Consider the following 24,211-nt stretch of genomic DNA (forward strand, 5'->3'; position numbering starts at 1 on the left):
CCCTGCAAGGCCCTTGCACACACGTTCTTTCATCTAATCTCATGACAATCTGGGAGCAGGTGCCTAGCCCGTTTATGGGGTATCATTTGAGTTTTTAGGAGCATAAGAAAGCTATTACGCATCAGAACTAAGAACTGAAAACAAATTTTTATCAATTCTAGGTTATTTCTACTTTAATATATCCAATATACTAAACTCTTAAATATATCTATAGAATAATTGTTCAGATCTTAAATACACAAATGTAACCAGTTGCCCTTATTTGCTAACCACGTAATGGAATGTTTTGCACTTCATGTGTAGTGCCCACATGAACAAATCCCATATCTGGGTTTATAAGGGACTTATATTAGGGATCTTCCGTGTTCTTCTACCAATCGTATGGTTGTCTGAGTCCGGCTGAGGTAGTTACAGGCCGGGTACTCTCTTGCGGCTTCCGCTCATGTACTGTGTACAGGTGGAGGGTGGAGCAACAAACCTTTTGTTCACATCATGCCTCATCCTCTTGTATTATTGAAAATATTATTTAACGATAGCTGATGCATGGTTATGGTTGTACCAGAGAAACAGAGTTGGTGGGAGACACACTGGATGTGCGCGTGTGTGCAGGTGTGCGTGTGTGTGTGTGTGCATGCGCGCGCCTATGTATGTATGCATGCATGAAGTATGCATGGGTGTGTGTGTAAAATATCTGCAGTCCAGGACCTCAGCTGAAAACCCCTGGGGGAATCTGGGATTTCTTCTTCCTCGGGGAAACCACGGGGTATTTTTTATCTCAAAGCTTTAACTGATTAACTTAGAACCCACCCTCATTATCTAGGGTGATCTGCTTTATTTTGGGGTGACTGATTGTAGATGTTAGCCACAACTATGAAATACCTTCACAGAAACACCTAGACAGCCTTTGATGGAATAACTGGGCAGTGCCCGCCAGAGGACACAGAAACTAGCCGTTACAGCTGATAATAAAATATGACATACTGTTGTAGGATGGTTATTTTACAATTTGTGAAGCATTTTAAAAACTGCATTGTCTTTGTCTGAATGGCATATGAAGAGCATCTGCTTCTTTGAGCTATAAACAAAATATAACAAGACTAGGAATAGAGATGAAAACGTGAAGAAAGCACTAGCAAGGTCATCTCCCACTGAAGAACAGTGGCAGTGCAAGGGGCCACTGAGAGGAAAACATAAATTCACTTGTCTAAGTGTAAAGAATGTGAAACTGGGAACATCTGAAGTGTTGAGAGCTGCTTGAGAGCTTGCAATTATGAATGAAGAGGTGGGCGTTTTGCTTTTCCCTGGCGATGCCTGTTCGTGTTTTACTCGTCATCTCTCCACGGGCAGGAGGACAGTAACCACACAGAGCGGGGAATGCACGCTGGGGAGTGAGGCACGCTTGATGCTGACAACTGTAGCTGCAGCTCAGTGGACATGATCAAAGATGAATATGTTTTCTTAACGTCAAACAAAAGTCACAGTAAAGCAAGTGGGGTGCAGAGCCTGCGACCAGTAACATGGCGTTGGCAGCTACTAAAACAGGGACTGAGGCATGCGGGGACAGATGTCGCCTTTAGGTAGAGGCCTGGATTTAAGATCAAACAAAGCAGACTTTCAGGAGCCAGCTGTGAAATGCAAAAAGGCATTAGCTCAGTTCTGGCAGAAATCACTCACAATAACTAACATAAAAGACTAACTTATATGAGCGATAAAACAGGAAATCTTACAAGTTTCAGAGAATCCAGGCAGATGCAGCATCTCATGGAGCCCACAGGATGCTCTCGATGGTGAGGGTGGGCACACTGCCTAGCACTGAGGACGTACCTGACGGGTCGGCCACAGCCTGTCACCACCGGCAGGTGAGAAGGTGCCACAAGGCGTGGGACCCCTTCTTGCCAGACGGTGTGGCCGTAAATGCAGCCTTTTCTTCATTTTGGGGGGATGGATGGAGTGTGATGCCAAACACGCAGGTTTCTGTCTGAGAGGTCTGATGAGATTGAGTGTTTGGATTAAAGTTAGCAGGTTAACGACATAAAACATAAAGTCATGTGCATATTTTGAAAGATGCCGTGACATGCAGGTTTGAGAGAGCAAGGGCAGCACAGATCACACAGATTGTATGAAACAAACACCAAAAGGGTAAAGACAGAGAGAGCAAGCTAAGAGCACCTGCAGGGCCACCACGTCAGCAGCTCGCCACTGCATTCCTCTGCAGGCTGCTGAATTTCTGGCCAAACACCAATGGGTGTCTAACGCAGCGTCAGACCGAATAAATTAAGGTATCTCAACATAATGTACATTAGATTAATTCTCCATATTAAAAAATAGGGCTCTTCTATTGACTCAGAACCTCACTGCCCTTCCTGCCAACACATACACTCACACAAGCATATGCCATTCACCAGAGAAATGCTTAAAACAGTGAGGCCAAATGTTAGTAATGAAAGGATAGAAATTTCAAGGTACATGCAGATGAGACGGCTGAGCTCAAAGCGTCTGGAGTCCACGTGCACACACTCCAGTGTCAATTCCAGCCTACGTTGGGTGTGTTGCTCTGACAATGCGGAGCGCGTGGAGACCGGTGACCAGCCTGCACCCTCTCCCTCCACTGGAGCAGGAGGACCTGCTCTTGGACCGAGTATGAGAGAGGCGTCCAGATGACTCCACATTTAGGACTGAGAAAAGGATTCCATTGAGGTGGCAAGTTTTGAGATGGGAAGCGTGGGCTGCAGATATAAAGGAGGATTGTGAGTGTCTGTGTGGTTTTGAGAGCCTGGAGATTGGACGTGCCTGTGCACGGAGAGGGTGTCCATAGAGGGAGGGGTCTGAGGGCTGTCCCTTATAGGACTGCAATGTTCAGAAGAAGCTTTCTGAGAGGTCAATTTAGATAAGAGGTTGAGCATGTGGATTAATGTTGGAAAGTTAACGATTTATAAAATATTTATAAAATATACGCCAGGCAAGAGTGAGGATTTTCACGGAGATGCATTTATTAAAGTCTGGGTCTGATGTATTATCTCAGTGCCACCAGTAGGTTCCATGTGAATACAGATACTGGGTATAAGTGTTGACGGAATACTGGCAGTAAGAAAAAAACAGAACAAAACAAAACAGAAAAATGTTAATAAGTTTAATAGACACAGTTCTGTTTGTTATTAATGTAGTGTGTTTAAGTGGAAATGAGATGAGATGTCATGTTCTGTGGAGAGCTACAGCGCAGTTTTGCCTCTGCTCAGGTAACAACTTTTCTGCTTTTGGAACATCTCTGTTCACACTCAGGCTGGTAGCACATGGCGTGAATGATGCCACAAGCTTATGCCAGAAGCTGAACCCATGGGCAATGAGAGCTCGGTGCTGCGACACTCAGAGAGGTTTTGAAGGACGCTAAAGTTAGAGTCAGATATCTCATGTGTCACTTAAAAAAGGAGAGACAATTGCCTTCAGCAGTTTTCTCTGGAACTCCCACAGCTGTATGTACATAGCTGGAGTTTCATGGTTGTTTGCGGGTCAGCATGCGTGGGCGCTGCCCGTTCCACGGCCCTCCCAGCAGTGCAGGTGCAGCAGGAGCTCATGGCAGGTAACACGTTGATGCAAGGCTCAGAGCGCCCCGTGGTGTAAACTGCGACTTGTTTTCTTAAATAACTTGCTGCTGATGGTGGCAGTCAGTAAAGATACTTTAACCATTTACAATAAAATATTTTCTTTGTTCTAAGTGTCGTGGTTTTTAAAACTAAATTTAAGGGACTATTCATGAACTAAACCTTCCGTTTACTCAAGCAAGTTCATTTAAATGAGAGGTTAATTAATTTAAAGCAATTCTAACTGTACCTCTGATACATAGTTGGGAAAGAGAGGACGACTGTACACACCAGCCTTTCTCTCTGTTTCTAACGGGAGGAGCAGGTTGAAAAGGGGTTTGTGTGGTTAGCATCATCTCTCAGTGCCCCACTTCTGTGCTCAGCTTCTGTAAAGGAAAAACACCAAGAAAGAAAGAAGAATATAAATGACAATTTAATAAAAGATCGGTGCCTATTTCCAAATTATGCCTTTCTAGAGACAACTGTAAGCAGGCAGAAGTGGGTTATTTCAGGTGGTTACACTGACCCACAGCTGGGATTTTGCTGGACAGGGGCAGCAGAGCCAGAGGGTGAGAGGACAAAGGTGTGTGTGGTGAGGGCTGCAGTGACACGTCTGGAATTCACCCTGGACAGAGGGCAGTCAGACTGCCGTGTGGTGACGGTGAGAGAGAGCTGCTCTCGTCAGCGGGTAAGTCCCAACTGGGTCAAAGACCTGTGCATGCAGGGGAACTGCCAGGAGCAAACTGGAAGACAGAAATGGTGGTTAAATGCTTAATTTAAAAACCAGACAATTGCAGATGTCCAGTGTAAGACCATGGAAGTGTTATGAAGGCAGAAGGACAACAAGACTGTCAAGGAATGGACAGGTCACGGTAATGTGTGTCTGTGTGCATGTGAGAGTGTACATGAGAGTGTATCTTTGTGTATGTACGTGTGTGTGCATGTGTGTATGTGTGAGTGTGTGAGTGTACGTATGTGTCAGTATGTGTGTGTGTGTGTGAATGTGTACATATGTGTGAGTGCATCTGTGTGTATCTACATGTGAGTGAGTGTATGTATGTGTAGATATGTGTGTGGGCATGTATGTGTGTGAGCATGTGAGTGTATGTATGTATACATGTGTTTGTATGTGTGAGTGTGTATGTGTGAATATGTGTGTGTGTGTGTGAGCATGAGTGTATGTGTGAATATGTGTGTGAGTATATGTGTGAGTGTGTGTATGTGTGTGAGCATGAGTGTATGTGTGAATATGTGTGTGAGTATATCTGTGAGTGTGTGTATGTGTGAGTTTGTGTGCGAGCATGTGAGTGAATGTATATATGGCTGAGAGTTGTGTGAGTGTGTGTGTATGTGTGAGTTGTGTATGACTGTGAGTGTATGTGTGTGTGTTTCTGTGCACATTTGTCCAGCACAAAACTCACATTCTTTGAAGAACGTGTGGAACATTCACAACAATTGTTTAGGCCACAAAGGAAGCTGGCAGATGCACGGCACAGATTACATCCATTAAACAAAAGCATAATTGCTCTTAAAAAATTCCACATCTCTGGAAAGTATAAAAATTGCTCTACATGTGTAAAAAGAAAAGCTACAGGAAAAAAATACAAAATACTAACATAAAAAACACTTGTGATGGATAGTTTCAGGTGTCAACTTGACTAAATTAAGGACTACCTGGAAATCGGACAAAGCCTTGTTTCGGATGTGCTTGTGAGGGTGTTTCCAGCAAGATTAGCATGTGGACCTGGGTGGACCCGGTGGGAAAGACCCACTCTCTAAATGGGTGGGAACCATCCAGTCCCCTGGGGGCCTGGAAAGAACAAAAACAGAGGAAAAGGCAAGTCTCTCCATTTGCACTGGTCTGGGGTACGGTTTTCTCTCCTGTCTGTGGACGTCAGAGCTCCAGACCCCCAGTGTTGGATTCCAGCACTCACACCAGCGGCAGCTCCAGCTCTCAGGCCTTTGTCCTTGGACTGAGAATCACACCATCGTCTTCCCTGGTTCTGAGACTTCGTGACTTGGACTGAGCCACGCTACAGGCATCCAGTTTGCAGACGGCTGTTGTGGGACTTCTCAGCCAATTCCCCTAATAAGTTCCCTGTCATATATTTATATAAATATCCTACTGGTCCTGTCTCTCTGGAGAACCCTGAGTAATAAATATTAAAAGACTTCACAACAAAATACATGAAAAACAACTAATTGGGGTCTAGGGGAAGATTAGTAGTTTTTAAATGCATTTATTAGAAAACAAGAAAGGAAGAAAGGAAAATAGAACCATTTTTTCACCTCAAGAATTTGGAGAAAAAGAAACAGAGTCACCTATTTAAAAAAAAGAAGGAAATAACAAAGATAACAGTGCGAAATAATCAAAGAGAAAACACACAGCAAAAGTAATTGAAGAGAAATTAATAATAACAAAAGTTTATCCCAAGTTTATTTTTGTAATAATACAACATACAGAAGCCTCTGAAAAGGCTAATGAGAAATATTAGTGAAAATATAAATGAGATTAAGATTGAAAAGGAAGGGCTTATAACAAAGATTTGAAATTCAAGGACTATTGCAAGGCCATTTGTAATTGCTGCAAGGAAAGGTATCTTTTGAGAGTGATATTCTGTAAGTCTATGTCACAAGCATATGATATTCATAAGAGAGAGATTGTTAAAATGGCTTCATAAACTGATGGAGTTTATGATGCTTGATTTAACCAAAATAAAATTATTAAAACATATTTTATTAATTCAACTGTTAAAAAAAAGAAAAAAAAGAAATTCAAGGACTAATTGGCTTATGGAACTTTCATAAAATGGGACAGTATGCATCTGTGAAAACGAGCTAGAAATACTTGAATGACATGGGATAAGCTGCAAGATGCATGTTTTAGGTAAAGAGAGCAATTCATCAGACATAGTCCATTTAAGTGAAAATGTGGTAAACAAATGGGGTGAATATTCCATACAGCGAATCAAACATCCCTGTGCAGACCTCTTCGTTCCCATGTGCCAAAGCACCTGCACATATGGCCGCTGAGTCAGAACTCACAGAAGTTGTAAATTCTGACAGTTACAAACAAATTGTTCTTTCAGAGAAGACATCCTCGTAAAAATGCACACGCTGTTTCTGGACAGACAGGGAGGGGTCCTAGCAACGGTTGTCTCTGAGATGTCACACGGGGGGTCTGACAGGTGGAAGAGACAGAGTTTTTCATTGCATATTTAGAATTATGTCAGATGCTAAACTGTTCAGTGTATTTTATTCTCCATTAAAACTTTTAACACCGCACTGTGTCCACATGCACAACCTCATGAAGTGTCCTCCTGCACTCTGCTGGGAGTCCTCCCTGAGCAGGTCTAGCTTGTGAGACTCCATGCAGGGACTGCACTGGTGTCACAAAGCCTTGCCTTGGGCGAGTCACCAGTCCTGTGTTATGGGCTGCAGGATTGTGTCCCTGCAGATTCATTTGTGGAAGCCTCAAACCCCTGTGTGATGGTATTCGGAGATAAAGCCTTTGGGAAGTGACTGGGGTTAGATGAGGTCTTGAGAGCAGAGTCCTCGTGATGAGAATTGTGTCCCCATAAGAAGAGACACCAGAGCAGCCTCTCTCTACCATGTGAGGATACAGTGAGAAGACGACCATCTGTGAACCAGGAAGGAGCCCTCGCCAGGGACTGACCTTGATCTTGGGCTTCCAGCCTCCAAGAACTATGAGAATAAATCTCTGCTGTTCCTAATCCACCCAGCCTGTGGTTATTTATTGTGGCTGCCCAAGCTGACTTGGACGCCAGTTGGATTGAATGCCTTGAGTGACATTTTAGAAGTGTGGGAACAATTAATTTAGGAGTTGAATCCTTTCTAAAAAATGGATACACTTGGCTTACCTGTCAGCGTTTGGTGGCACAGCTGGCGGATGGAGGTAGGAAAGCAGCATCCTGTGTTGCTGTGGTCAGCACAGAACAGGTGGGCACTGTGATTAGAGATGCAGTCTGGAGGTGTGGGAGCCTCCAGGAAAGGGCCGCAATTACTGATTTTAATTGGCTGCAAAAAGCAATTATGTGTTGCCGTGTGGCGGGAAGGTGCTACTGTGTACGCCAGGTGTGGGTCAGTGTCTCTCTTCCAGCACCTGTCATTCTCAGGGATCTGAGGAGTAGAAATAGCTTTCAGGTCATTCACTGAATGTATGGCATTGATGGCCAGGACTCAGATACTTTTTCATATACCACACGCATACTTTGAACTAGATAAAAAAAGAAGATTGGTAATGAAGCAGATGCCCTTATCTCATTTGTGTATTTTTAAGTCCAAAAAATTAAGGCAAGGTGGACATTTGGGGTTGAAAAAATAACACATTGAAGCTCAGCCCAGTCTTTAATTAAAAGTGTTTTAGTTTTTCAAGCCACTTTGCCTCACTCTTTACTGATGTTCCTGTCACCCCCAGACAGCCTGAGCTTATGTGTGGGATAAGTACAGAGTAACATAAAGACATGGTAGGAGGTTTTAATGCCCCAAGTTCCATTCTTTCTCCAGAAAGGCTTGAAAAATTCATTGATAGGTTTAATTGCTTTGGTTGTATAGGCAGGTTAGTATGTACGTGTGTGGACAAATGCATGCACACACAGGCACACACATACACACACATGGACAAACACACATGTATACTGTGACTCATTCCAAGAAGAATTTAAAGCAAACTGAGATGGGGGAAGCCTGGCTTCCTTGTCTGAGGAGGAGAGCAGCCTGTTTAGGGATGTGACTATCATGGAGTTTATGAGTCTCACACTGTTCCTGTCCTGGTAATGCTGTTTTTTATGTATTTATTTATTTATTTTTTAATTAAAGGGCATTGGGCTCTCAGGACAACTCGGGTGTTTGGGTGGTCATTCGTGTACTAGGGCGTGGCAGCGGGTGTGGAGGGAGGGACAGCCCACATGACTGTCTTGTGACGAGGCCTATGTGGAGCGGGAGGCAGATGGTGGAAGCATGGTGCCCACACACAGAGCAGAGCTGCAGTGAATTCTGGACTCAGTGTCCCAGTTACATCTGCTGAAACTACGGCAACAAACATACTGTGCATGAAAAGCTGACTTCAGATTCTGTAAATGAGGAAACTGGGATCCAGGGGGGTGACTGAAACCAAGAGGAGGATCTGAGATTCCAGCAGAGAAGTGTGCACATCCTTTCCAAGTGATGCCCATTGATTTCCTGAGAATTAACACGTCACGTGAACCTTGAAATTAATATTTATGGTTTGTTGTGTTGTGGTAATTCCGGTGGGCACATGTTTTGCTGATGTCTGAAAATAGCTGTTGGTGCTAATGAACTGATTTCTCGCGGGATTTTGTTTTCTGGTAGATTACGTGCAGAGTATGCAGAGAGCCTGTCTTGTGGGTGGTGAATGACAGACTTCCACTGGTGCATACACACACGTATGCAGATAAAGTACAGGAGTATGCACTTTTGGAGGTTATAGCTGTGTTTTCATTATCCTAGTTTAAGCCTACAAAGTTATCAGTGTTTCAAAAGTATGCAGGGATTTTATTTTTTAATTCTGTCTCTGGTAGTTTTGGTAATGTAGCTGTTTTTTGTCACGTCGACAGGTGCACCTTTTGAGAAATGCTGGTGATGAAGTCACCATCACTGTCGAGTACCTCAGAGAAGCACCGTCATTCCTGAAGCTCCCATTAGGTAAGCGGGAGGGAGGAAATCCAAGGGTACAGGAGAATTCTCTCCCCTGCCACGTCATTTATTTAAATGCTAGACATGGGTAGGAGCGTAAATCACTTCCTGGGCATACATTCAGAGAGAAGACAGATACAGATAGGCACTGTAGGCACTATAGTGTTGATTATGCCTAGGGCCATCTGCATTTTAACACATACACAGACTTTTCTGAGAGGGACTGTCATCAGACTGCCACTGTCAATTAATTAAGTATATGTTTCTTCCTTTAAGTGAACTCACTGGGGTTGTATTTACCTGTACACACACATGAACACATACGCAAACAAAGTTTATATTTAAAATATGTATGTTGACCTGGGAAATCTTTAATGCAAAAAATTAAAATGATGGTAAATCTATCCTATACTAAGTGGCTTCCATATTTTGATGCAGAGCTTGTAACCCTGTAATGAAAATAAATTGCGATCCAGTATGGAAGTGATAAATCCCAAATCTAGAAAAATGTTTTAATAAAAATAGTTATTGTGACCTTTACTTATTCTCTTCAGCTGTCATGTTTTTATGGAAGTTATGAAGTTATCGTTATTCTTTTGATTTAGCAGGTGGATCCTGGGCTCTGTCCCTGTGGGTGCTATCCCTGGTAACCAAAAGGGTCTCCAAGTCATCGTCCCAGCTCCCCAGGAGCTAATGCACTTCTGGAGACTCAAACACCGTCGAGTCCAATACAGAAATGCGAACGTCTGCCTAGTGGTTGTCAGTGCCCCGTTCTCATCTGGACAGGTTTCCTTCCTTTCTTCCATCCGTTCTCTTACGTGACAGGATGGCTCCCTTCCTCTTGCATCCCTGTCTGCTTGTTTACTTTCTCTGTGTCTCCTCCATTAGCGTCCCCCGTGGTCTACGCCTGCCTTCCTGTCCTGACTTTCTCTGTGTCTCCTCCATTAGCGTCCCCCGTGGTCTACGCCAGCCTTCCTGTCCTGACTTTCCCTGTGTCTCCTCCATTAGCGTCCCCCGTGGTCTACGCCAGCCTTCCTGTCCTGACTTTCCCTGTGTCTCCTCCATTAGCGTCCCCAGTGGTCTACGCCAGCCTTCCTGTCCTGACTTTCTCTGTGTCTCCTCCATTAGCGTCCCCCGTGTTCTACGTCAGTCTTCCTTTCCTGACTTTCTCTGTGTCTGCTCCATTAGCGTCCCCAGTGGTCACACCAGCCTTCCTTTCCTGACTTTCTCTGTGTCTGCTCCATTAGCGTCCCCAGTGGTCTACGCCTGCCTTCCTGTCCTGACTTTCTCTGTGTCTCCTCCATTAGCCTCCCCCGTGGTCTACACCAGCCTTCCTGTCCTGACTTTCCCTGTGTCTCCTCCATTAGCCTCCCCCGTGGTCTAAGCCAGCCTTCCTGTCCTGACTTTCTCTGTGTCTCCTCCATTAGCGTCCCCGTGGTCTACGCCAGCCTTCCTGTCCTGACTTTCCCTGTGTCTCCTCCATTAGCGTCCCCCGTGTTCTACGCCAGCCTTCCTGTCCTGACTTTCCCTGTGTCTCCTCCATTAGCGTCCCCGTGGTCTACGCCAGCCTTCCTGTCCTGACTTTCTCTGTGTCTCCTCCATTAGCCTCCCCCGTGGTCTACGCCAGCCTTCCTGTCCTGACTTTCTCTGTGTCTCCTCCATTAGCGTCCCCCGTGTTCTACGTCAGTCTTCCTGTCCTGACTTTCTCTGTGTCTCCTCCATTAGTGTCCCCCGTGGTCTACACCTGCCTTCCTGTCCTGAATTTCCCTGTGTCTCCTCCATTAGCCTCCCCCGTGTTCTACGCCAGTCTTCCTGTCCTGACTTTCTCTGTGTCTCCTCCATTAGCCTCCCCCATGGTCTACGCCTGCCTTCCTGTCCTGACTTTCCCTGTGTCTCCTCCATTAGCGTCCCCCGTGTTCTACGCCAGCCTTCCTGTCCTGACTTTCCCTGTGTCTCCTCCATTAGCGTCCCCCGTGTTCTACGCCAGCCTTCCTGTCCTGACTTTCCCTGTGTCTCCTCCATTAGCCTCCCCCGTGGTCTATGCCAGCCTTCCTGTCCTGACTTTCTCTGTGTCTCCTCCATTAGCCTCCCCCGTGTTCTACGCCAGTCTTCCTGTCCTGACTTTCTCTGTGTCTCCTCCATTAGCGTCCCCCGTGGTCTACACCTGCCTTCCTGTCCTGACTTTCCCTGTGTCTCCTCCATTAGCCTCCCCCGTGTTCTACGCCAGCCTTCCTGTCGTGACTTTCCCTGTGTCTCCTCCATTAGCGTCCCCCGTGGTCTACACCAGTCTTCCTGTCCTGAATTTCTCTGTCTCTCCTTTATTAGTGTCTCCTGTGGCCTACGCCTGCCTTCCTGTCCTGCCACAAGTGGTCAGGGCAGAGTTCTGAGGGCCGGCACGGTTGTTGAATGATGATGTCACCTCAGGCTTCTCACTTGATAACGAGGGTCATTAGACGCTTTGTCCTCCTTCTGTTTCATCTTGCTCAAGGACCCCCAGCAAATTGGTTTCATCAATTCCATGTTTTCCCATCAGACCAGAACAGGATAACTGATATTTACTGTTTTTTGAAAAATTGATATTCCTCCCTTGCTGTAAAATACATCTGCTTGATTCCCCACATGCGCTGCCAGTAATGAAAGGCCAGTCCCTCTGCTCGATGGAATGAAGGGGCAGTCGATAGAGAGGACCGCAGGCTTCTGGGGGGTCAAGAATGAGGAACATCGAGGTTGGGTGTCCAGAAAGCTGAGGACTCCCAAAGTGCCAGACCATGGACAATGGCAGAATCAGGCCACAAGTTCCAAGGGAAAGAAGTATCACACAGCACTGCGGAACATCCCATGGGATTTTGAGAAGCTTTGCTGGGAATCTAGAAGGAAAGCAGTTGTGGTAAAGGCACTGGAAATTTCTCAGAGCAACGGGGAAACTCCACGTTCCTGGGTTAGACGTCAGGATACACACACCTGAGCAGTGAGTTCACACAGGGGTGCCGGAGGGCTCAGGGAGGGGCAGTGCTAGTGTCGGAGGATTCTGTAGCAGGGGTGACCTTGCAGGGCCAAAAAGGATGAAAGTGAGACATCGCAGAGAGTTGTGAAGAAAAGAAAAAAAAATAACATAGATTGAAAAAGAGAAGACACAAAAACAATGACATTGTATATTGTTGAATATACTAATTATCCTGATTTGAGCATCACATATTGCACACAGGTATTGACAGTCAACTCTGTAGCCCACAGATGTGTACAATCAACTGTGCTACAATTAAAAAGAAAATTAAGTAAGGAGAGAGCAATAGCACATTTGTTTTGGGTTTTCCAAGTATAATTTCAATTCCCCTGATAGTTTCCTCTTCGTGACCAATCCCATAAATTCTCAGAGCCCAGTGAGTGGAGCCAGGAGCTCGTCTGAGAGGTTTGACTGGTGGAGGGGAAGGAAGGGTCCCGAGGTTAGGGTGCAACGTAGAGATTAGACTAAAGACGTGGAAATAGAAACTTTGACCCCATTATTTGTGGACTTAACACTTTAACAATGAAGACGGACTAAGGAATGGCTGTTGTCTCTCAATTATCTTTTAATTTTCAGAAAAATTGTCTTAAGAAAGGTGGTGGTAAGAAGTTTATCCTATGATGTGGCTGGGTGTCTCCTTCCAGTCCCTTGTATTTTTTTAATTTAATTTTTAAAAATTTATTATTAGCATATTCATCCTTACAAATCATGATATTTCTTTATGCCCTTTGCCTGACCTATCACTCCCCAAACCTCATCCCCCCCAACTCTAGTATCCTTAGGTCTGTCCTCTCCTTCTGAAAGTTCAACATATTGCTGTGGTCTTTTCTTTCTTTGTTTCTTTGTTTCTTTGTTTCTTTCCTTCCTTCCTTCCTTCCTTCCTTCCTTCCTTCCTTCCTTCCTTCCTTCCTTCCTTCCTTCCTTCCTTCCTTCCTTCCTTCCTTCCTTCCTTCCTTCCTTCCTTCCTTCTTTCTTTCTTTCTTTCTTTCTTTCTTTCTTTCTTTCTTTCTTTCTTTCTTTCTTTCTTTCTTTCTCTTCCTCCCTCCCTCCCTCCCTCCCTCCCTCTGTAGCACCCAGTTATAAGTGAGAACATGTGGTATTTCTGTTTCTTTGTCTGACTTATTTCACTTAACATAATTTTCCCCAGATTCATCCATGTTGCTGCAAATAGCCGTATTTCATTCTTTTTTTTATGGCTGAGTAGTATTCTATCATGTATATGTACCACATTTTCCTTATCCATTCATCTGTCGTGGACATTTCGGTTGGTTCCATATTTTTTCTATTTGTAAACGGAGCTGCAATGAACATAGGAGTGCAGGTATCTCTTCGACATGATGATTTCCATTCCTTTGGACATATACCCAGTAGTGAGATTGCTGGACCATATGGTAGTTCTATCTATAGTTGTTTGAGGAACCTCTGTACTGTTTTCCATAATGGCTGCATCAATTTACAGCCCCCCCTAACAGTGGAGAAGGTTCCTCTTTCCCAGCATCCTCACCAGCATTTGTTATTGTCAGCCTTTTGAACAATAGCCAGTCTAACTGAGTGTGGTTTTGATTTGCATTTATCTGATGACTAGAGATGTTAAGGGATTAATATCCAGAATATACAAAGAACTCAGACAACTATACAGTAAAACAAACAATCCATTTAAAAAATGGTCAAAGGAGATGAATGAACACTTTTCAAAGGAAGATGCACAAGTGGCAACAGGTGCATGAAAAAAATGCTTCCTTGTATTTTAAGACCGTGTGAACATCAGGCTTTGCTAGGGTTCACAGTGATTCCTTCAGCACAAAGTAAAAGGCCCGTGACAGTGTGTGTTGAATGAAGGGTGGCTCTCATGTCATCGCACATGTTCAGCGTGGCACACATATTCAGTGTTCCATCTCCAGCATCATACTGTGTCTACACTCTTCCCACCTACTTCCCTGCACGTCTGTCCTGGGCATGTCTGCATGCCAGATGGAAAAAAAGGTTATTTTATGAAGGTGCCTGGTGGGGACCCAGAGCTGGGCATGAGGACACTGAGAACATGCATCTTAGTGGCTTTGCTAACTTCACTCATGGGCAAGGTGACATCCATGGGGACAGTGAGATGGCAAGATTTCCAGGCCAGCATTCACGATGTTACTGAAACAGCAGAATTAAAACAATAGTGACAGCAACATTTCCATACCAGCATCAGAGAGAGGAAGTGCCCGCTGCTGAAGGTTTTAACCAGCGAGCCCCACGGTGCTGAAGTGTCATTTCCATCTGAGGACAAGGCAGCTGCAGGGGAAGGGGTCTCCACCCTGGGGCTGGGAGCCGCCACACAGGAGATGCACCATGACTTCCATCCATGGTGTGGTGGTCAGCTGCCTGCGACCTGGTGGCCTTCACTGAGACATGACTGACGTCCTGTGTGGAGCTTTGCTAGCTCTTGCTGGTCTGCCTCCACATGCTCAGCTGAGCACTTAGGTCGGCATTTCCTTGCAGGTGCACAGAGCACAAAATGAGGACGGGATCCACCAAAACCTGGAGCTCAGAACGTGTGAGCCCAGTGTCCGCACACTTACTGTCATTGGTAGCGATGCTGAGCCCAGGAAGTCCATAAGTCCCTCTTGTCCTTTTATTTGGTTCTTTGTCATCTTAAAGTGTTAAAATATTAGCCTCCATAAAAATTTAAACACAGTGGTCATAATCTCTCCATAAAGTCAGGCAAATCCTCCTCTGGTGAATTCACACCATGAGGGCAAAATTGCTTTGGCCTGAGCAGACTGTATGTACCGTGTTGTTTGTATGAGCCAGCAGCAATGGTTAGTGGTGTTGGAAAATATCACAGCAGATTTAGAAGGAAAATGTCCAATGTCAACATTTAAAAAGTTATGTCAAGGAGAGAATGAATAGCCATTCAGACTGAGTCAATGTAGTCTTTTATTTTTTATGTAAATTCAGACTGTTGGTCATTCTGTAAAGACACAATTCACATAACATAAAACTCACCACTTTAAAGTGATACTTCACCAGATTTTAGTATTTCACTATGTTGTGCAATTGTCATCACTAATTCCAGAACATTTCCATCACCCCAAAAAGAAGTCCTGTCCCTATTAGCAGTCAGTCCCACTCCCTATCCTCCCTGCTGGCACCCAGTAATCTGCCTTCCCTCTGTGGATTTGCCTGTTATGGACATTTTCTGTTACTGCAGTCAGGCAATATGTGGCCTTTTGTGTATGGCTTCTTGCACCAAGCATAACATTTTCAAAGTCCATCCATGTCATTGCATGTGTCATGATTCACTCTTTTTTTGGCTAAATAATATTTATATTAATGGATACACAACACTTGCTTGTCCATTCATCAGCGGATGAGCCTTGCTTTTGTTTCTGCTTTTAGGGCTATTACAAGTCGTGCTGCTGTGGACATTCATTAATAAGCTTCTGATTGGTTGCCTTTCCTTTCTCTCAGGCATATGCCTAGGAGTGGAATTGCTGGTCCCGTGGTGATCGTATGTTTACCTTTTTGAGCGACTGCCAAACTGTTCTCCACAGTGGCTGCACCTCCTTGTGTTCCAACCAGCAGCACATGAGGCCGTCAAGATCAAGCCATGATCTTGATTGATGATGGAGTAGCTTAGTCGTTGCTGGCCACAGAGAGGCTGGTCGGTGAATTGCCGTTGGAACAAATGTTTCCTTCTGTTCCAGGGTCTCCAGGGCCATCCAGTGACCACAGCAGTGGGGCCTCCTCACCCCTCTTTGACAGCGGCTTACATCTGAACGGGAACTCCAGTAACACAGTAAGTGTGCGGAGTCCCCTTACATCTTATGTTAATGGCAGTGCGAGCACTCCACAGATAACCCCTAGGCAGAACTGAAAAGATGCCCCACTGCCCAGCAGAGACGATGGTGACGATTTCAGAGGAAAGACTTAACACACAGGTTAAAGGCGCTGCTCCGTTGACATTTATTACCATGTGAGATGGTTCTTCATGGCATCTTAGGACACTTTAAGCTCATGACTGGTAATAACTCAGTAAGCAGGCGGAGATGCTTAATTCTGACGTAGAGTCAGAGTCCTGCCTCTGATTTACCACATAACCTTGATGACAGGAATCGCTGCAGGTTATTTCTAGGAAACTTCCATAAGACTCACATGAAAAGAACACTCTGAGGCTCTCTTCCTAAATTAAGAGAGAACACCCAGGAAGTGTGAATGCTAAGAATTTCCAGTTAGTTTTAAAGATATTTGAATTCCCCCTCCCTCCTAAGAAAGCCAGAATTGAGCAAAAGAAGCATCCATTCCCCCAGTCCATGGAACGATGACCCACAGAGCTGTTAATGGATAGAAGAATTTGAGAATCCTATTAGCAGTGTGAGAAGATGTTTTATTGTAAATTATATCCAGTCACACCATGAACACGGTCAGCTACTTGACCTTCAGGGAAAGCCTAGGGAAAAGACTCCTGCTTGGACAACATATTTTTAAGATACCTTACTTTTCATTTTAAACCATTCAATGTAGTTCTTGATAATTAAAGGTTGCATTTGGCCTCTGTGTGAGTTACAAAGCAAAATAGTAAAAAAAAAAAAAAAAAGCTCATGAACTCACAACTTAGATCAATAACTAAAAGGATGTCCCTGGCTTTTTATCTTTCTACACTCCTTTCCTTGTCCCGTTCTCTAGCCTGCCCACCCCGAGGTTGACAGCATTCTGAATCTTGTGTTTATCAGTCCCTTCATTAGAAACGGTTTAATATGTATGTATATATCCCTAAAAGTATACCATTTCATTTTATTTTGAGCCTTAGAAGATGTCATTTTATTATAGACTTCTGAGACTTGCATTTTTATGTATTATTATGTTTTTGATTTTTTGCTGTATGGTATTTCTTTGTTCATATTTATCTATCATCAATTGTCAATGGACATCTGCTCAGTAATCATTTCTGGAAAGATACACGGTCTGTGTGAAGATAGCGTGCTTCTGGAAAAGTGACTGACAGCAGCGTGGAGGAGAGGCTAGCTGGCTCTCAGGGCTTGGCGGGTGCAGCGCTTGCGTTGAAAGGTAGCTGTGGAATTAGGGAGGTGGTGTTGGTGAAGGGATTAGCACAACACCCGGCATGCGCCATCTGGAGCATCTCCCTGTCCTCATGAGGTGGTTAGTTCACTCTCAAAATAAGCATGTCACCAAGTTGTTCAAGCTCATTACAGAGAATCTGAAATGCACAGACTTAAAACATAGATTCAATGTGTTATTTTTAAAAGGATGTCACGACTCAAAAGGAAATAAGGATGTTTTCGCTGGATTTCCAGGTGGTTCCATCCATAACCGAGTAGCTGAATTGCGGCACACTCTTAGTCAAGCACAAGCTTTCTCTTCTGAGGACTACTCAAAGCACTGTTCATTCTGTGCACTCGCAGGGTATTAGGTAGCACACAGCATGTGGTGGTGCTGTGCTAACTGTCTGCAGACGGGAGGGTGGAACGTGCTTTGCTCTGCCATTTGCTTTGTCAAAAGAAGTGAGTTAGGAATTTCCTCAGACTCAGAATAATTAGGCTGTTCAATGCCCACATTTCCAGATCCACCCTCTCTTTTATCCTCCCAGGACCAGATCTGATGGAGTGAGAAACAGGGTTTGTCATGTTCAGAGCAGCTTTATGATCACAGGAAGCCCAGAGGACTGGTTTTCCATCTTTCACGGTGTGGACCTCTGACCTTGATGCATTTGCAACCTCTGCCCATGCAGGAGGGATGTGTGTGCAGGACAGTTCTCTCTCTGTCCATGTTTACTGGAATAATTCCCTGAGCTACCTTGTATCTTTGACCATTTTTCTGTGTTATTATTGGAAACGAAATTACTAGCTGCCCACATTTCCAGATATTACATATTCTCACTCCTTCCTCTCCCATGCCCTAAAAGACAAAGTCTGCAGACACTTTTACTTCCTGTTTCCACACCTGCCAGCACCCAAGTATGTCTCACATAGTTTAAGATTCCAAGTTCATTATTTACACTATGCCACTTTTGTCTCAAGAATCCTTACTGACTCTTTGTAATGACAGAAAAAACCCATTCACATTGATATCCTGCATTTAGAGCTGAAAATGTATATTTGCAGAATTTATTGCTCCTTCCAGCCTCTTCAGTCTCTTGCAAATTCTGTTCTGATTCACTTGTTAGCTGGTTAGTGTTCATGCTTTTCTTCATAGTTACATGGAGGAGTTACTCCTTGGCCACTTGTATGTCCAGAAATGATTTTCCTTTTACCTAGGGATAGACGGTAATTTCATTGAGTGCTCTGGATTCCTGGTTGCCCATCTGGTCCTCTAGAGACTTTAAATGCTTGCCAATGTCTTCTGCGTCACTTGTGAAAGGTGCAAGATTAATGTTAGTCTGATTAACTTTTCTTTCTAAGAAAACTTTACCAACAATGAATAACAAGCTGCAATTGAAGAACAAAAGTACTTGTGATAGCAAATTCCTGACTTTCTTACTTAAATGTTTAGAAAGATTAACCCAGATAAACTACAGTCATTGCAATGAACTAAATGATGCAAGAAGGGTGCAGAAAAGAAAATCTCAAAACACAAAACAAAAAAAAATTTCACATAAAGTGTAGGGGAACGGGTACGAAACTTGCAAATAATAGTTACAAAAAAGAAAACCCAGGTATAATAAGAAAAATAATTAAAGAAATAAAAAATTAAAATATTAAACAAACACATAAGTTAAAAATTTGAGTCTTCAGTTTGAAAGGAAAGATTAACTCCAGGCAGAAGTAATATGAGAGTAGATGATATTTAACTGTTTAATTGCAGTATAAGGCACATACAGTATAGTAGGTAACTCTGAAGTGACAGCTCAGTTGACTTTGCGAAACCTTTGTCAAGGTAACATAGCACCAGAGTCTCAAAGTACCCTCCTTGTAAAGTAGCCACTTGTTGACCTATATAACCACAGATTAGCTTTTCCTATTTTCAAATTTCAGGTGACTGGGACTCAGACCCTTGTGTCTGATGTTGATCCTGCAATATTATGATAGTGTGTGCAGCGGTCTTACTATACAGTATTCCACTGTATGCGTATATAACATTTTCTCTATCCAATCCAAGGATGGTGGGCACTGGGCTTTTCAAGTTTGGACCTCTGATAGAAAAGTCTTTTGTAATCATTTGAGCGCATGTTTTTTAGGGGTTATAGCATTCATTTGGGGGGTACATACCCAGGAGCGGAATTGCTGGGTAAAAGTGTGTGCGCATGTAGCTTTAGCAGATACTGCTCTGCATACGGTTTCTCAGAGTGATGGTAGCAGCTGACCACCCACAGCCGCAGGTGTGAGGCTTCCAGTTCCGTGTCCTTGCGATCCGTAGGGCGGCATGCCTCCATTGGCAGGCTGCATGGATGGAGAACTGCATTTCTTCAGCAGTAGCAGTGCAGTGCAATAGTGTGAGTTCAGAATATTGATGGGGATTGGGATGCTATAATTCAATCTGGGTATTTGTCTTTATGATATATATATATATATATATATATATATATATATATATATATACATACACACACACACACACATACATATATTACAACTTAAAACAAAATATTTTCAAAAGCTATGTACACTCTCAATCCATGAGCTTTTTTTCTAAATGAAATTGAGAAGCAAAAGTAACTTAATACTGCTAAAGAGAAAATTAAGGCAACCTAGAACATAGTTTTTAAAAGAAGGATTAAGCCTTCTAAAAAAAGATAATTATTTTATCCATATTTAATTTTCTTCTAACAAATTTTTTAAAAAGGTAATTTCTACTTTAGGTAGAGTTTTGGAACAGTTATTAGGCAAGTCTTTCCTATGACAAGACCCTTAATTCCTACAAAAATATACTATTCATTTAGTGCTTGGCTTGCAGAAATACAGGGAAACCTCTGAGACCTGAACTGAATGTGCGGTGCTGAGTTATAAGGACACATTGCATGTGGGGGCACCAGGGCCTCCTACCTCTGTGGCATCCTTCCATGAGGAGACTAATATTTGGGTCAACTGTGGTGGGGGACAGAAGCATAGATTCCACACTAAGCCAGAAATTCGTGGTTGGGTGGGGAGGCTGTGAAGAAGCCGAGATTCCACGTTAAGCCAGAAATTTGGGAACACGGGTAAGTCGACTCCAGGTCACAGCACAAGTAAATGAAAATACATTAAAGTTAGGCCCCTAGGTTATCCATAAATTAAGTCCAACCAAATATGGGCACGTCAACCAACTTCATCAAACACATAAGGAAAACATGCTTGATAACAGTGAGCAGAAAAAATAAAGACAACAGACTGGGGCTACTAAAAACTTGCATTATCAGACATAGAGTAAACGATGATATTTTGACACATGTTAAAGATATGGACAAGCAAGAGACCTAAAAATGACTTGAAAGATTTGATTATAAGCCAAATGGATTTATATTGTATTTAAATATAAACACTTAATAAAACTTCAGTTTGCTAGTTGAGCAGGTATTGGAGCTGGAGAGGATTTGTGAATGGAGGACAAACCCAGGGAGGTGAAGAATTCAGCACTGGGAGAAGGCAGGTGGGATGTGCAGGGATAGTCCAGAGCTGTGGGGAGCAGGTGGCAGAGGCCTCACATATGCGCCTCCAGTCACAGTCCCAGAACCACGTACTACACGCAATGGAGGGGGAGGAACATTTGGAGAGATAGTGGCTGATAATTTTGTAGAATTTTGTGAATTACACACCTAGGATGAACAGAGTGCTCAAGGCAGGATAACTGCATTGGTTAATTTTACTTGTCAACTTGGCTAAGACATGATACCCAGATACGTGACCAGACATTTTCCAGGTGTTCTTATGCAGGTGTCTTTTAGATGAGGTTAACATTTATGTCAGTCGACTTTGAGAGAAACAGATCACCCTCTGTAATGTGGGTGGGCCTCGTCCAATCTGTTGAAGGCCTGAATAGAACACAGGCTGACCTCCCCCAGCAGAAAGGAATCCTGCAGCCCATGAAATTCAGACCCAAACTATGGAAGCAGCTCTTCCACACATACTGGACCTGAAGAGCCTCCACAACCTCATGAGCCAATTCCTTAAAATCACTCTCTCTCTCTCTCTCTCTGTTACACACACACACACACACACACACACACACACACACACACACACACACACACACACACACACACACACATCCTGTGGGCTTCATTTCTCTGAAGAACACTGACTAATACAATAGTTAAAGGCAATCTAAATCTAGGCACATTGTAGTAAAACTACAGGTCACCAAATACCCACCGGCAATCTTAAAATTAGCAAACGAAAGCACAGATCACTTTCAAAGAATGACAGTTTAGTTGACAGCAGATTTCTCAACAGCAATGGTAGAAGCCAGAAAACAGTCCAATATTATTTTAAAAATTATGGAGGAAAGAAAAATAATTGTTGTAATCTATCAAAACTATTTTTACAGAAGCTAAAATTAATCTCTTCTTTTTATGAAGAGGATCTGAAAGAACACATTATCAACAGACTTTCAGTAACAGAATTTCTAAAGGACATAATTCAGGACTAAAGATTACAGTGATTTTATAAGGGCAGTTGCAACACATAAAGTTCAGGAACACACAAAGTGACCAACTGAAACACAGCAGAGGAATTAGAAATGGACTCTGTCATTTATAGAAAACTTGATGTATGAGAGGTTGCCTTAGAGGTAACCAGGGGGAAAAAGCCATGGAAGCTTAAAATGAAAAGTCATTTTCAGATGGATTAATGATTTGTATAAGAAGCCAAACTTTAAAACTTTTAGAAAGAACATCAGAGTATTTTTTATGATCTTAGGAAAGGGAAAATCTATTCATTTTAAAAAAATGTTAAATTTGACCACCAAAAAGAAAAAGGTTTCTAGTCATCAAACACTATAATAACATGAAAAGACAAACCAGAACTTGAAGGGAATATACATATATATACATATATATATATATATACACACACACACACACATATATAATAGTTCATGATAACTATTATTCAGAGTATAAGAACAACTAAAAATTAAATAAAAGACACAAAATATAATAGAGATATAAATGAAACGTATCATTAGATATTTCCAGAAAAGGAAATATGAATAATTATTTGAGAATCAGAAGATTCTCAAACTCATCAATTATAAGAGAAATGCAAATACGGCCATGAAATATCCATTTTCCATCTAAGATATTGTATATCCAATGCTGCCACAACATGAATTAATGGGAACGCTCACACAGATGATGTGCGAAACCACCCAGAAAAACAATTTGGTAATATCTTTAAAACCGAACCTTTAAAAACTTGAGGATGCAGAAATCACACTTACAGATACAAACACCCGGGGTATATGACGTGTTCCTTAGGAGACAGGTACAATAATATTTACTGAAGCAAAAGTCTGGAAACTAAGTTTCCTCAAGGTTAAAATGGACGGGTAGAATAAGCAGGGAACTGGGGACTCGGTGCCCTTAACTGTTCAGGGCCCCAGGAGGAGCCCTGGTGATGTCTTCATATGGTCTCACATGTTTATAAAATTTGTGATTTCCCTGTCATCATGCTTCCAGTCGTATAGGATGGTGTTGGGGTGACTGTAGGGGTTTGGGGTTCTAGCTGGGGATAGTTTTAGTACCAATTTTAAGCATGTTTGAATTTCTCGTGTATGTCTTAATTTTGTATTTCTTTAAAGAGAGTCCCCCAAGTTTTATCATCTTTGTGTTTTACAAAAACTGGATCTACTGTAGAATTCAGGATATTGATTACAGGAGAGAGAAAGGCCAACTGTGGCTACAAGATAAGAAAGGAGGACCCAGAGAGCTGCAAGGGGACTGGTCGTGTTCTCATCTGTGAGTTCGGGGTGGCTTTATGGTGTTCGTTTTAATTCCATGCTTCATGACTTTATGTGTGATATGTGTGTGTATATTATTTGTGTGTGTGTATATCAAATGTATTGTTAACACTCAAAGAAGCAGATGGAAGGATAAAAGATGCTAAGAAGACTTTTAAATAAATAATTTAGAATCATCTTAAAATTTAAAAGGGATTATTTAAAAGAAGAGAATAAATAGCTACTTTGCTAATACACTAGAGAATTTAGATAAAAATAAAAGTTACATGCAGACAGCAGCTTGTTAGAATCTACAGCCGGGCTCTGGGGACCCGGTCTCAGCCTCCCAGGCGGTGTCCAGGGGTAGGACGGGCAGAGCTGTGTGCACAGTCTCGCCCGGTGCGTCAGAGGCAGGGGCATGGGTCCCAGGAAAGGACTTATTTTATGGTTGTGTTTGATGTAGATGACCTTGAAAAGGTCCAGCTTAGTGCAGGGCAGGGCATCTCTGGAAAGCTATGGCAGCAGACTGTCGTGGTTCCTCGTGTCCTTGATGAAGAGTGCCACGCCCGGGCGTTCACTGCACGCAGCGCTCCAGAGCACATCCTGTGCAATGAGACAGGTTGGATCCACCTGACCTCTCAAGAACAGGGAAACAATTAAGCGTATGTAGTCAGGTTTCTCAGGGTTTTAAAATGGACTTTACCAAGAATTTTTAATGATGGGAAAATAGTTACTTGGTGTTAGTTTTCAAAAACGTATATACTGTAGGGGCAGAATCATTCAAAAGGGCGTGGAAAAATGAAGCATAAGTGCCAAATGCGGTGATGACTGTTTTAGAAGGTGAGGCTGTAGGTGATCTTAGCTTTCTTCTTTATAGCTGTGTATCTGCGACAATAGTCACGACAGCCATAGCAGCCACAATTTCACAGCAGTCCTTACACAGCAGGAATGCTTCTAAGTGTTGTTCGTCAATTACTACTGTCCTCTTTTTACAGAGGGGGTAAAAACCCAGGAACATAAGAAGTTAATTCACTTACTGGGGAAACACAGCCAGCCCGTGCTGGTGCGTACCAAGGAAACACGGCTGGCACATGCT

The 24,211-nt window shown here is 43.1% G+C and overlaps 1 protein-coding gene across 1 annotated transcript in view; it reads left to right on the forward strand.

The window, feature by feature from the left end:
• SNTG2 (syntrophin gamma 2) overlaps positions 1 to 24,211 on the forward strand; it is a 264,787-nt gene that overhangs the window by 67,375 nt on the left and 173,201 nt on the right. Inside the window, exons 7-8 of the mRNA XM_063078807.1 lie at positions 9,176 to 9,263; positions 15,951 to 16,042. Coding sequence (XP_062934877.1) covers positions 9,176 to 9,263; positions 15,951 to 16,042 — 180 coding nt within the window. The remainder of the gene's footprint in view (positions 1 to 9,175; positions 9,264 to 15,950; positions 16,043 to 24,211) is intronic.

This window comes from Cynocephalus volans, chromosome 14, assembly GCF_027409185.1.
Source record: "Cynocephalus volans isolate mCynVol1 chromosome 14, mCynVol1.pri, whole genome shotgun sequence".
Lineage (NCBI taxonomy): Eukaryota > Metazoa > Chordata > Mammalia > Dermoptera > Cynocephalidae > Cynocephalus > Cynocephalus volans.